Source organism: Pelodiscus sinensis, chromosome 3 (assembly GCF_049634645.1).
Source record: "Pelodiscus sinensis isolate JC-2024 chromosome 3, ASM4963464v1, whole genome shotgun sequence".
Classification (NCBI taxonomy): Eukaryota; Metazoa; Chordata; order Testudines; family Trionychidae; genus Pelodiscus; species Pelodiscus sinensis.
In genome coordinates this window covers 62633834-62648679 of record NC_134713.1, presented here as the reverse complement: position 1 = coordinate 62648679, position 14846 = coordinate 62633834, and the positions used below count along the sequence as shown (strand labels likewise).

Genomic DNA, 14846 nt, shown 5'->3' with positions numbered 1-14846 from the left:
GGTTTTTGCCAATAACAATACAAACAACAAGAAAGATTCCCTCAGGAGTAGAAAGTTAAAGAAACCTACTTGACAAACCAGTTTCTGTTTCTTTGTTATGCTTTTGTCAGGTGCCTCAATCTGAGTGTGTCACATATGCCAGCTGGGCACAATTTAGAGGAAAAATCTGTGTTCCTGGTTTTTTAGTACATTTTGGGGTTATTTGCCCAACCCCCGTAGGGTTACCATATTTCAGGTTCCCAAATAGAGGACATTGCCAGGGGGTGTTGAAAGGAGGGCATATGGTTGGGGGGCATTTGGGGGAGATGCTGGAATAGTGTGTGTATTTGGAGGGGTCTGCGTGAGAACCCAGACGCCCTCATCTTTCCTTCCCTGAGTGCAGTTGCAGGCTGTGTCCTGTACATTTTTATCCCCTCAGTCAGAGAGAGCCTGTAGCTGCTGATGAGGCACAATGTAAAGATTAGGCCATTCTGGGAACAGTTTGAGTCATCTCTCCCTCCGTAAACCCCCACCCTTTTCAGTCTCCCTTTGTGGAAAACAGCGGTCACTCCTTGCAGATCCTACTTGTTGTTTCTGCCTCTCCCTGCAGGGTGCAGCTCACTGGCTCCAGCAGCTGCAGGGCAGGGAGGGGGTCCAACTGCACCATGTGACTAAGCAGGGCTGGCAAATTTGAGAACCACAACCCACTGAGGTAACCTCCTGCATAGGTCCACTATGAGCTGGGGATCCAGAGACCATAACAGCTGCCAGAAGGTCTGCAGCACCAATTGTGCACTGAACATGAATTCTGTGTAACTTTTGCATTACGAGTGGTACAGAATTCCCCCCAGGAGTATCTTAATGTGCCTCTGGATATTTTTCTTGCTGTATCGGCCCCTTTTTTCCTGTGCAACAAACATCCACTGTCCTCTCCTTTCAATATTTCCTTATTATTTCTGCATAGTCTTTCATGATTGGTTGATCTCAACTGTGACTGTATCTACCCAATCTTTCTTGAATTGTATGCATCCTAATTTGCCTGTAAACTCCTGGTGGCAGGCACCTCTCTCAGCTGTATTTTGTAACACAGTCTATAAACTTAGGATACTATTGAGCAATCTTACTATATATTTTTAAAATGTGCATCTGTCTGTGAGTCTGTTTGTTCAAGAGCTCCTCCTAAATGGTAAGAAGTAGGATCACCAAATGTGGTATGCAGCTTCTTCTTATAACTTAAAGCAAGGTAGGGGTTAGATTGTGCCAAGATAATGGGATGTGCATGGAATTCAATTTTCTCATAAAATGGGAAGGGAAGGGTCTGGTACGAGGGAGTTATACTGTAGAATGACTATAGAAGGCAGCAAAGGGCCAGAGATGGGGAGGTCAGGACAACTATCACTCCATTAGGCCAGAGGGGGGCAGGTGTGGAGAAAGGAACAGTTATCTACTATATATTTGAGAGTTTGTTTGTGTGTCTCTGTCCCCCAGCCAGGGGACATGCATTCTTCCCCCAGCTGTGTCCAGTGGAGCTGCAGCAGCCATAGTGAGGCACTTCTCATCTTGCCCCAAGCTGCTGCCATGAGAAAGGGCTGGGGTTGACCCCTTTCCCCGGGACAGCCTGCATACTGAACCCCCTCATCCTCAGCCCCACTTCTGAAAAATTATTTAAATGAGGAAAACAAAACTTACTTGAGTTAAGGACCTAAGCAATGCCAGGCAAATCTTTGAGTGCATAATAATTTCAATTGTCAGATTCTGTGGGATTTGAATACATTTAATTTTACTACCAGCTAATGAGGGGAGGCTGGATCAATGGCAAGCCCTTTAGTACAGAACCAGGGAATTAATGGGTTTTCAGAAAAATGTGCTTCAGTGCTCCAGATTCCTATAAATGCACCAGGACAGTGTGTGAGAGTTATCTTTTCAATGTCATGGCATCAAACTCAGGATTACTTTGAGAGAAATTTTCAGAAAATGAAGGTGCACAGTTCTCATTTACACAGTCATTTCAGTTGCATGTGCAAAGGGCAGAGATCAGTTCTAAATGTGTGCTGTATAATAGTTTCCCACCAAGTGATGTGTTTAGACTTTACATAAGGGCCATATTCTCCCCTCTGTCTGTGGGCAAATCATCCACTGTTATCACTGGGAGATCAACTGTTGATGGAGAGCAGCATACATCTGTGACTATTTATAGACTTAGCCCATGGACCAGAATCAAAATGAGTGTGATGACCTGGCTTACAGGAAACTGCACTAGGATCCTCCTGAAAATAGGAGGAAGATACTTAGAAATCAAATATGACCTGAGTTTAAAAATGGAATGTTTTAAATAGACCAACATTTAAAGTGTCTGGGCTGAGAAAGAATGAGTCTAAACACAAGGGCTATGTCTACATTGGCACCCTTTTCTGGAAAAGGGATGCTAATGAGACACTTCGGAATTGCAAATGCCGCGGGGGATTTAAATATCCCCCGCGGTATTTGCATGAACATGGCTGCCTCTTTTTTCTGGCTCGGGGCTTTGCTGGAGAAAAGCGTCAGTCTAGACGGGATCTTTCGGAAAATAAAGCCTTTTCCGGAAGATCCCTTATTCCTGATTTTAAGAGGAATAAGGGATCTTCCGGAAAAGGCTTTATTTTCCGAAAGATCCCGTCTAGACTGGCGCTTTTCTCCAGCAAAGCCCCGAGCCGGAAAAAAGCGGTAGCCATGTTCATGCAAATGCCGCGGGGGGTAATTTAAATCCACCGCGGCATTTGCAATTCCGAAGTGTCTCATTAGCATCCCTTTTCCGGAAAAGGGTGTCAATGTAGACACAGCCATGGAATATATTGCCTGCAGATGTGGGCTGGTGCACCTGCAGCTGACATCCTTTCCAAAATGTTGGTGATGTGTACACAGTCTGTTAATGCCTGTGTGAAGGGTGCTGTGATCTCAGCCTACCTCTGTGTGCTCCCACCTCTGGGGGGATAGAAGAGGAAATAGGAATAAAATAGTCTCTTCAGTGGATTGCTGAAGAGGTGAGAAAGCTGTTATTCACCACAGAATTGTTGGTTAAAGCAGTCATAAAATAACTTTCCTGCCAAGGATCTTACAACAGCTGCAGTGAAAAGAGATATCATTTGTTAGCATATTTATCAGTGATGTTCAAAGGCAGATAGATAAATTACAGTGAAAGACTTAAGTTCTGACTAGTTAGCTCATCCAAGAGAAGGCTGAGCGGGGATTTGACTACAGTCCATAAGTACTCATATGGGAGATGATGATGACATCTGATAGTAGAGGGCTCTTTAATCAAGCAGGCACAGATGTAATAAAATCCAAGGATTGGAAGCTGGAGCTAGACAAATTCAGACTGGAAATAAGGTCCATATTGGAACAGTTTACCTTGGGATGTGCTGGATTCTCCATCACTTGAGAACTCTATGGATGTCTTTCTAAAAGATATGCTGTAGCTCAGTCAGAAGTTAGGGACTTGAGGCAGGAATTATAGGGTGAAAATCAATAGCCTGTGTTACACAGTAAAACAGACTAGACTGTTCTCTTTGCCTCTAGTCTATAATCACATTGTCTGTAAGTACATCAGAAACACCATAGTAGGTCAGACAAAAACTCCATCTAGCCCAGTATTCTATCTTTCTACATCAGCCAATGCTAGATGCCCCAGAGGGAATGAACAGAAACAGGTAATCATCAAGTGATCCATCACCTGCTGCCTATTCCCAGGCTAGTGAAACCATCCGTGCCCATCCTGGCTAATAGCCATTGATGGACATATCCATGAATGTATCTGTCTCTTTTTTTAAACTTTGTTAGAGGCTTGGCCTTCACAACATCCTCTGGCAAGGAGTTCCATAGGTTGACTGTGCATTGTGTGACTGAATACTTATTTTTATTTGTTTTAAACCTGCTGCCTATTAATTTAATTTGGAAACCCCTAGTTCTTGTAAAGAAAGACAGCCTAAATCTAAAAGGTTTTACATGCAGACTCTTGTCAGCCCTTGCATCCTGACTGTTTTATCCAGGGTATAAATTTTAATCAAATCTGCTCTGCCACCAGCTGTTCTGATTCTAACCCATGACCAGTTACACTATTGTAATTCAATCTATTTTTGCTTGTATTTGTTCAGCAACCAAAGAACTGGAAAACCCTCTTGAGACTGCAGAAAAGATTGGGCTTGCAGCACTCATAATTCAGGTCTGTTTAAACTGCCTTCTGATTATTCCTTCTGCGAGAGAATATAAATTGGTGCTGGTGATACTAGCTTACTTGATGCTTCATAATAACTGGTATCATTTTAGGATTTCAGGGGTCTGCTATCATCTGATTATAAGTTTAGCTGGGATCGGGTTCTCCAAAGTCGGGGAGACACAGGCGTATTCCTGCAGTACACACATGCTAGACTCCACAGGTAAGAAGAACATTCCAAAGTGGAGAATTTTTCTGTTTCTATTAACACCTATTTAACTGCATGTCTGAGTAACATTTATGATAAAGCCTTTCCTAAAGAGTCAACTTTTTCATCCATTTAGTTGAGACCTCACAAGCAAACTAAGGAAAATGAAACTTGCATGCCCTTTCCCTCTGGACTAAGGGGCCTAACCAAGCCGTGTCTATGTCCTAATAATTCTTGGCTGCTCTAACAGCCTTTTGTGATAGCTGGTGCAAATCAGTGAATGGCCCCAGGATCAGTGGTCCTCTGTTATAACCAAGGAATCTGGCTTGGGAGTCCTCTGTATATGTTAAATACACCTTGCTGTAAAATTTAAACTGAGATTTGACTGAACTCCCATTAGCTGCAGTTACTGACTCTAGTCTTAATTATATTCTTTTGTGATCACCCAAAACTGTATTGTAGGGAATTTTAAAAATCCATAGATAAACCACTTGGGCAGACTGTCAAGATAGGCATTATGTGTCATACTACTGAATTGATTTTTTTACAGTTTCAAAAAGGTCAAACTTGACAGTGCCCTTTTCAACTGTCATGTTCTTTCAGGGTATCGTAGTTACCGATGTGTATATTCAGTGCTGGCTTAAGTAAAACAGCTTTTTGTCTTGGATTTCGATTGCCATGGATTTAACTCAGTCTACATCACGTGTTGCAGTCAGGTTGCAAACAATGTACAGGCAGTCCCCGACTTACGCGGATCCGACTTATGTCGGATCCGCACTTACGAACAGGGCTTTCTCGCCCCGGAGGTCGAGGTGGCGGATTGCTACCTGCGAGCTCCGGGGCGAGAAAGCCCCGTTCGTAAGCTGCTCCCGGTGCCCCTGGTCTGCTGGAGACCGTCTCCAGCAGACCAGGGGCACCGGGACTGAAGCCGCAGCAGCGGCGGGGTCCCTCGCCTCTGAGACTTTGCCAGAGCAAAGCCTCAGAGGCGCGGCACCCCGCTGCCGCTGCCGCTGCCGCTGCGGCTCTGCTCCCTGTGTCCCTGGTCTGCTGGGAGGGGGGTGCAGCTAGTGTGCCCCCCCCAGCAGACCAGGCTTTTGTTGTGGACCCTGGGGCAGAGCACTGGGGCGCTGCCGATTGGTCCTGCAGCGCCGCTCTGGGCACTACTGGACCAACCCGGCAGCACCCCAGCTGCTCTGCCCCAGGCCCTGATTCAGCCGCTGCTGGTCAGTTTCAGCAGTGGCTGAATCAGTACACCTGGGGCAGAGCAGCTGGGGTGCTGCTGGGTTGGTCCAGTAGCGCCAAGGAGCGAGGAGCGGTGCTACTGGAGCAACCCAGCAGCACCCCAGCTGCTCTGCCCCAGGCGTCCCCAAGTCAGCCGCTGCTGAAACTGACCAGCGCTGACTACAGGAAGCCCGAGGCAGAGTTGTCTGCCCCAGGCTTCCTGGAATCAGCCGCTGATCAGTTTCAGCAGCAGCTGACTTGGGGTTCTTAAGTTGAATCTGTATGTAAGTCAGAACTGGCGGTCAGTTTCAGCAGCGGCTGAATCTGGACGCCAGTTCCGACTTACATACAGATTCAACTTAAGAACAAACCTACAGTCCCTATCTTGTACGTAACCCGGGGACTGCCTGTATCTAGTTAAACAAGATTCAAACTGTGTTTTCCTTTAAGTGCACATGGCTTTAATTCTTATGCAGATTTGCTGGTGAGGTTTTTAAATTTATTTTGAGAAGCATTTTTCTCATACTGGGCTCTTCTGTTTTCTAGTTTAGAGCAGATGTGTGGGAATGGGAAACTGACTGACATTAATACAGCTTGTTTACAAGATCCACAGGCCATCTCCATCCTACAGCATCTTCTCAGGTATTTACTGTTTGTCTTTTCAAGAAGCAGATGCCTGCATGCTAAGTAAGTTATTAGTTACATGGTAATGAAAGAGTAGAAATCTCTATATATTAAAAAAAACTTTTCCTGCGGGATTACAAAGTGATGTCATCATGTGACACTGTGTCCACAGGCACCACCCCCACTAGCTAATCTTGTCCTTGCTTAGGTGGGGAAAGTTGAAGGAGTTTGGGGAGGTGGAGGCAGGAAGCTTCGGCAGGGAGGGGAGCCACGAGTCGGGGGGAATGACAAGGGAGGAGATTGTTGTCCTGAGAGAGGCAGTGGCTGTGGAGCCAGAGCTTTCAGGAGTCCCTGTGTGCAGTGTGGGCTGGAGTGCCCAGAGGAGCAGGCTCCAGTCAATCCCACCTGCTGGCAAGGTTGGGGAGGCAGGGCCACGGATTTCCTCTTGGAGCCCCCCTGCCTGCAGTCCGGCCACCCCCCTTTGGCTGTGCGACCTCCTCATGAGGATGTATAGACAGGCCTGAGGCATGGGGGCAAGAAGCGAGGGGCAGCTGGCGGGCTGAAGAGGCAGGGCAGAGCCCATGTGGCAGGGGCCAGCGTTGGCTTCCAGAGGCAAGGGGAGGGGAAAAAGCCCTGAGGCTGTCTGTGTGCTCCCACTTCCCTTCCACCTCCTCCAGCTGGGGGAACAGCAGCACAGGGACATACTCCAAGGCGGCTTTTCCTGCTGCTCAGCAGGGCTCTGAGTGAAGGGGGTGGGGGAACAGGGTTTTGGTTTGAGGGGGGCAGGCTAGAACACCCTGCCAAGACCCTGCACTCAGACACTATCCTGCCATCATCCCACACCACTTGTCCCCTCAGTCATCACCCTGCCGAGACCTGCGCCCCCAGTCTGCTTGCTCACCGTCCTGCTGAGAGCCCGCACTGCAAGCCCTCTCACTCACTGCCCTGCCAAGATCTCACCCCCCCACCCCACCCACTCATCGCCCTGCTGAGATCCCGCACTGCTAGCCCCTCACACCCCTTGTGCACCGAGACCCTGTGACCCCAGCTCCCCCTCACACCCTTTCTGCTGAGACCTTACACCCTCAGCTTCCTCACTCACCATCCTGCTGAGACCTCACACCACCAACCCCCTCAACATCTCCTCCACCAATACTCTGCACCACCAGCCCCCTCACACAACCTTCCACCGAGACCCCAAGCCCCCAGCTCACTCCTGCACCCTCCCCCCCCCAGGCAGACACTTACCCCCGGTGAGGTTTGGGTTGGGGAGCTTAGCTCTCACTCTCTGGCCATGAAAGCCACCAGAGAGAGGGGGGTAGTTTAGCATAGCAAGCAGGAGGCGCAGCCTCCTCGTGAATATTTAAGGCAATAACTTATTGAATATTGGGCTTTCTCTAGAAACCCTGTAATATGCATTTTTAGATGTAAATGAATGTTAACGTTTTTCATGCAGCTTCTAAAATCATGTGGAGAGAATACCTCTGAGGAAATGGGTAATAATTGGTAGTTACCCATAGTTGTTAATGAGTAAATGTCGGTACAATTCTTTAGAAAATGTAGCAAGCTATATAAGCACTGTCAACCTAGACATGGTGCCTGGGGTCTCTGGATCCCTTGTGAAAAAGGGGTGAGGGAATGCTCTCAGGAGGAGGAGGAGAATGGAATATCCACTCACTTCCAGGATCTATGAAGGGCACCTACATTCACAGACGATAGTGTGTATACTGTGCTTTTCACTGATGATTCTCACCCTTCTGACAAAACTGAACAAGCATGATAATCCTAGTTATCGATGTGGAATCTCAAGCACAGACAGGCGTGAGGACTTGTCTAACACCACACAGAAATGAATGGCAGAGCTGAATATAGAGCCCAGAACTCCCAGTTGAATGTCCTAACGCTACAGCATGCTACTTCTCTTCATATGATCTAGATGGTGCTTGGTCTTGCCGTGAGGCCGGGGACTGGACTTGATGACCTCTGGAGGTTCCTTCCAGTTCTAGGATTCTGTGATACCCAGCAGTCAAGAACAAAAGCCCTATGAAATTCTTCCATGTCACCCACATGCCTAGGTCGCCTTCTAACTCTGGCCTGGGAAATCTCAGGCCTAGGGGCCAGATGCGGCCCTCAGCTTGTCTAGATCCGACCCCCGAGCCTCAGCCCCCTCCTCAGCATTGGGGAGCCTAGGCTGGTGTTCAAGTCCCCTGCTGCGCCTCTGGGGACTGGAGCATTCAAAATCTACTAGGCTGGGGCCCCCCTAGGCTCCAGTGTGCAAGGGGAATGTGGGGAGTGTCTTTCTCCTTCTCAGTTGGGAGCCTCAGTGAGGGTTTTTTTCCGCTTTTCACTTGTGTTTTTTCTATGAGTCAGTGGTCCTCAACCCCAAAAAGGTTCCCCATCCCTTTCTAGCTACCTGTGTCCACTTGCATTGCTTTGATTGTGGTCTTTGCCAATATAACAACAACATGAGGCCTTTGAACTAGTCAGTGCTGTAGATCATTAACCCAGATCAGGGATTCTCAAACTGTGGGTTAGGACCCCAAAGCAGTTTGCAACCATTGTTCCCTGTCAGCTGTGCACTTGGGGAGCCGCTCAGGAGAAATTCAAATGCTGACCAACTGCTTAGCAGAATGTCCACAGCTATGTTATGTGTTTGTGAAGGTGCACATACAAATTTTATTCTGCATGTGGATGGAATAGGTTAGAGGGAATATTGGTTGCAACCCAGTAGGGTCACCAAGGCTTGTGTTGGCCTTGGCCCTGGCCCCGGCCCCCAGCAAATCTGAAGTTGAAGCCCAAGCCCTGCCGCCCAGGCTAAGGTTACGTGCCCCTTGGGCAGGCTCTGTCTTTGGTCCCTCCTCTCGGGTAGGGATGTAAGGGACTAATCGACTAGTCACTTCCCCCCCACTCCTTGCTGCCTCTATCAGAGAAAGACAGCATGGGGGTGGCAGGAGCTGGTGCTGTGGGGAGTCAGCTTAACAGCCAGTTCCCCCCAGCACCGTCTCCGTTGGGGTGGGGCAGGGACGCAGCAGGGATCTAGCAGCACTTCCACCTTTGAAATGTAGCAAAAGCAGAAGTGCCACGGGAGCAGGGGCGAGCGGGGGACTCAAGCAGTCCCCTCTCTGGCCCCATACTCCCCACGTGCGCTTTGCGGTAGAAATGTACAAGAGCCTTGGAGGGAGGTACCCTTATTGACCAATCAAATAGTTGATGCAATTTGCATCAACTGTTCAATTAGTTGATTAATCTAAATTTAACAGCCTTACTCCTGGGGTCGTGTGGGTAATTTTTGTTGTCAGAAAGAGGCCATGGTGCAAGGAAATTGGAGAATCTGTGACCTAGACGATGATGATGATTGTAGACCAATTAATCTTTTGGGATGGTAGAAATGTGGCAGCACATTTTCTTGCTGGCAGAATCTGACTTACTCCACTTAACATAAGAACAACCATTCTGCATCAGACCAAAGATCCATCTAGCCCAGCGTAGGGGAAACTGACCCCTACACCCAGAATTCTGGCTGTAGCAGCAGCAGATGTCAGTCCCATTAAAAATTCTATATACCCTAAAGGCCACATCCTTTAAGGTACTGCTTTCTGACAATACTTTAAGTGGTCATTTAAGTATCATAATGATCTGTAAGACTGAAAACAGAAGATAATATTCCAGGAGCAGTCATTGCTTTTATCATCTATGCTCTTAATCACTTGCTGTGAGCTCTGAAATTAAATATACTTCTGTATATTTGCAGATGATACCAAACTGGGTGGGGTTGCAACTTCTTTGGAGGATAGGGACATAATTCAAAATGACCTTAGCAAGTTAGAGAAATGGTCAGAGGTAAACAGGATGAAGTTTAATAAAGAGAAATGCAAAGTGCTCCACTTAGGAAGGAACAATCAGTTCCATACATACAAGATGGGAAGCGACTGTCTAGGAAGGAGCATGGCGGAAAGGGATCTAGGGGTCATAGTGGACCACAAGTTGAATATGAGTCAACAGTGTGATGCTGTTGCAAAAAAAGCAAATATGATTCTAGGTTGTATCAACAGGTGTGTTGTAAGCAAAACTCGTGAAGTCATTCTGCCGCTCTACTCTACACTAGTTAGGCCTCAGCTGGAGTACTGTGTCCAGTTCTGGGCGCCACATTTCAAGAAAGATGTGGAGAAATTGGAAAGGGTACAGAGAAGAGCGACAAGAATGATTAAAGGTTTAGAGAACATGACCTATGAAGCCAGGCTTCATGAACTGGGCTTGTTTAGTTTGGTAAAAAGAAGATTAAGGGGGGACATGATAGCGGTTTTCAAATATCTAAAAGGGTGTCACAAGGAGGAAGGAGAAAATTTGTTCCTCTTGGTTTCTAAGGACAGGACAAGGAGTAATGGGCTGAAAGTGCAGCAGGGGAGGTTTAGATTGGACATTAGGAAAAAATTCCTAACTGTCAGGGTGGTCAAATATTGGAATAAATTGCCAAGGGAGGTGGTGGAATCTCCCTCTCTGGAGATATTTAAGAACAGGTTAGATAGACATCTGTCAGGGATGGTGTAGACGGAGCTTGGTCCTGCCTTGAGGGTGGGGGGCTGGACGCGATTACCTCTCGATGTACCTTCCAGTCCTATGATTCTATGTATTATGATGATGCCATTCCCAGCAGCTGCAGTCACCTTCTTTATTCTTGTTTTAAGAACTTCAGTTTTTCTGGTGATTGCAAGCTGAGTTCTGAATTGTTCTTACCTCCTTCCCAGATATGATGAGGTCCTGTATAAATCCTCTGAAGATCTTCAGCCTAAGCACATTGTCAGCTACCTGCTAACACTCAGGTAAGGAAAGAACTAATTGCTATCGCTGAACACCTTTAAATCTGTTTCACTAGACTCAAACTGCAGGAACATCAGCACAGGCAGACCTAGAACTTCCAGGAGTTCCTTACTGGATCTGAACTCCACAACTGGCCCTTGTGGATAGAACTAACCCCCCAAATCTGAATCCCTTTGCATATGGGACAGCGCTGGACCTAGATCTAAATGTTGTGGCCCAGGCTCTTCTCTTGGAGGAAGGGAGAGGGAGAAACAAAGGAGACTAACTGAAGCAGGATAATTTGATCATTCAAATCAAATTTGTAATCACTGACACAGGAGTGTCCTCTTGGAAACTGCATGGTGCCTCAGCCAAAGTAAGCCTTTATATGCACTTCTGAAATCATATCTGTACCAGCCAGCAGAACTAGTCATTTCTTCTCTTACCAGGCAGCTGTGAGATATAAAACTCCTAATCCAGTCCTGAAAAAGACCCTTTTTTCCCTCAAAGCCCTTTATAAGTTGATCTGAGTCTGGTGGTTGGGAGGTGGATCTTCTAGCTCTACTACTTTCCACAGCCCATATAAGTGCCCTTCTTAAAGGAACTGTTGGTTCTAATGGACATTTTCTGTTTCAGCCATCTTGCTGCTGCGGCTCATAAAACACTCCCTGTGAAAGGCAGTGCCCCTGAACTAGCTCAGGTACTGTGCATTGTTGCTGTGCGACTATCATTCAGTGTTTCTGAACTGGGCATTCTAAGAGAAGCATAGTCTATGACAGGCATGTCCAAAGTCCGGCCCGCGGGCCAATTGCGGCCCGTGTTCCGGTTTAATACGGCCCCACAGGTAATTTGGCAATATCTATCTTTTATGGCCCCCAACGAATCCATATGTATTGAGATGAATACATCGTAAAATCTCAGTTAATGTCAGTTGGTCTAAATCAGTTATAAATATATTTGGACACAACATGTATACTTGGTGTTATGTTCCTGTTCGTATTTTTTTAACTTAAAAGTTGACAGACAACCTTTATTACCAATAATATGTAATGTACTTTACAATGTTCCTGACATATATTTCAGCTTCCTGGATTTTTTTTTCATCTGGCCTTCAGATATGAAAGGCAGAGTGATTTAACACCTGTTTAGATTGGTCATCCATGTGACGAAATGAAAAGTATGCCGTTTGCAATAAACGTTGCATATAATAGTTAATTTGCATTTAATGGTTCAAAGAATGTCAGGCAAAATGGTCGGCCCTCACGCATGTTCACTTAATCAAATCTGGCCCTCTTTGAAAAAAGTTTGGACACCCCTGGTCTATGAGCTTAGAAGAACACACATATTCACTCTCCGCCCAATTGAAACTAACAGATGCTCTTGGAAGCACTAACTATAGAGCTGGAGGGAGGCTGGTTCTGAGCTGCAGAATTGCCTTGTTTTGAAGGGAGGAGCAGGAACTCATGGTTGCAAGCCCACCCTGACTGTGATGGGTGCCCTCTGGAGCTCAACACTGTGACTCTGAGTACCGGTTAGCGGGAATTGCTTCAGAGCATTTGTTTCCTTTTGATCTGATTTTCTTCTCCCTAATATTCCTGAGAGTGTTTAACATTCTGGTTAGTTTCTGATGGTTTCCTTAGCTGTAAGTGGAAGGACAGAGATGTGAAGTGACTGAAACTCTCCCTAACTCCACCTACACAATACAAATTGTCTGTAGTGCTCTTCTACCAACAGATGCTGTCGAAGATGCAAATTAGAAGGCTGTGAATCTTTGGGGGAGAAATCTGATCCCTTAACTATTGAGTAAATGCTACTCTAATTACACCATCTTTTGTTCTCTCTGACTGATCTGAAAAGTAATTACTGATCTACCTTTGATAATGACTCTTCAGGGTTGAGCTTTGCAATATTCTGTTGTGAAAAATAACCATGAAAAGATTATAAAGAAAATATTTCACAGGGTTGAGCTTAAAGCTCCAGTGACTTTAAGGCACCTTTTAGGAAGTGTAACTTTTTTATAGAAGTGTGGTCAGATTCCTGATTCTGAACAGCAGCAAAAGTTAGGTCCTTCCCTTTGTTTCTTAACATAAGCTCCGTGACTTAATATTGTCATATTTCTTAAAGTGGTCATTCCAGAGGGCATGGCCAAAGAAGACATGTCTGTCTTTTGGCAACTTGCTCCATTTATCCTGAAAATAAATCCAACAAGCCATAGGACACACACATCTTCTCGGGACACTTTACAAAACAGCAACTTTTAAAAGGCGAGATGTTCCTTCAAAGAAGTGTTTGATATTGATCTCACCAACCTATACCTATAAAACCACATGCTTTATTGTCATGAAAAAATATGCAAGGCTCAAGGCTTGCCAACATTTTAATTGTGTGCAGTTGAGAATCACTAGTTGAGATGTGGGTTTACTGCTTTTTTTTTTTAAGCCACATCAATAGAATATGCAAGCAGACTCTTTTAATCTGACTCTGTCTCTCATTTCATTGGAGGTAAGAGGTTTGGGAGGACTCTAAAATATGAATGATGAATGTAGGCACACGCACACCCGCACATTTAGGTTTAATAAATGACTTTTAAAAATTGAGCTGTTAGATAGAAACTAAATATTCTGGAGCAGTACAGGAGGGAGGAACTAGTGCTCTGGAAAAAAATCAAACTTCTTTACTGTGTAATTTATCATCTTATGGTAATACTATGTTTGGGAAGGTAGAGGAGAAACCTCTATCAAAAGTATTTGAGGTTTCTTTGATCTACAGCTGGGGCTGGGACAGATAGAACATCAAGGTATTATCTTCTAATCTAGCCCTTTCCTTGAGGCTCTTCTCCTTGGTCATGTAAGTATAAACTGCTATTCAGATACAGAGACTGCATAAGTTGATTGTTATTTTTATTTTGCAGGCGAGACTCTGCCTCTTCCAAGCTGTACGCTCAGTTCTAGCTAATGGAATGAAACTTCTTGGAATCACGCCTGTAACCCAAATGTAACAAAAAAGCCTCCTGCAGTGTAAATTAAGCTTCTTAGTAAACGTTTTTTATGAGAATTCAGCCACTCTTATGACACTCATTGTTACTTCAGTCCTGCAGATTCTCTTCTTTGGGGTTCCTCTGTGCATCAAGCGCAAGGCAGTGTACTAACAGCTTCCTGTGGGATGGAACCCTATTGTCCATTTCCCTATTTCTCTGCCACTCAGTGTTATACCCTTCATAATGCTTCAAGCCATTTGAAATGGACTGTAATCCATTATCTATCAGGATGGTCATGTGTTTGCACAGGTACATCATCTTGGAGTGTTTGAATTTGTCCTTTTCAGAAGAAAAGCGCCATTGAACTGGATAACAATTTAACAAAAGCTCTCCACACTTGAGATTTACAATCCTAGTACTTCAATTTTCTGTCTGCACTTATCAGAGCTTTCAGTTACCAGATAGAAGTCTCCCCTTTTCTTTTCATACACCTTAGTCATCATGGAGATACATTTACATAAGGCATTTTTGGCATCTTCTGTAAGTCCCTAGTTCTCATTTATATCCAGTGAATCCGAGTGTGGATGGTATGCAAGATAGTAGGTGGGGTTTGTTTTTTTTTTGGAAGGGGCATGCTTTTGTCTTGACAGATGTTTCACTCACCTGTCCACGAGCATTTTGAGTCCCTACTCTTGCACTTGCTCTCACTAAAAACATCCTCCCTTTAGAAGCTTCACGGGGTAGCCGAGTTAAAGTGCTACCCGACCATTTGTTGTTTTTTAAGCGTATCCTGTACAGACTAACAAAATATGTAGATGATATCATGAGCTTTCATGGCCACAGCCCACTTC

General features: G+C 45.5%; 1 protein-coding gene across 3 annotated transcripts in view; it reads left to right on the top strand.

Annotated features, from left to right (window-relative positions):
- RARS2 (arginyl-tRNA synthetase 2, mitochondrial) overlaps positions 1–14081 on the top strand; it is a 68964-nt gene extending 54883 nt beyond the window's left edge. For all 3 annotated transcript variants that reach the window (XM_075923859.1, XM_075923860.1, XM_075923861.1), the window contains 6 exons: positions 4110–4177; positions 4282–4391; positions 6144–6239; positions 10967–11041; positions 11655–11718; positions 13930–14081. In XM_075923859.1, coding sequence (XP_075779974.1) covers positions 4110–4177; positions 4282–4391; positions 6144–6239; positions 10967–11041; positions 11655–11718; positions 13930–14016 — 500 coding nt within the window. In that variant the 3' untranslated portion in view covers positions 14017–14081. The remainder of the gene's footprint in view (positions 1–4109; positions 4178–4281; positions 4392–6143; positions 6240–10966; positions 11042–11654; positions 11719–13929) is intronic.
- The last annotated feature ends 765 nt before the right edge of the window (positions 14082–14846 follow it).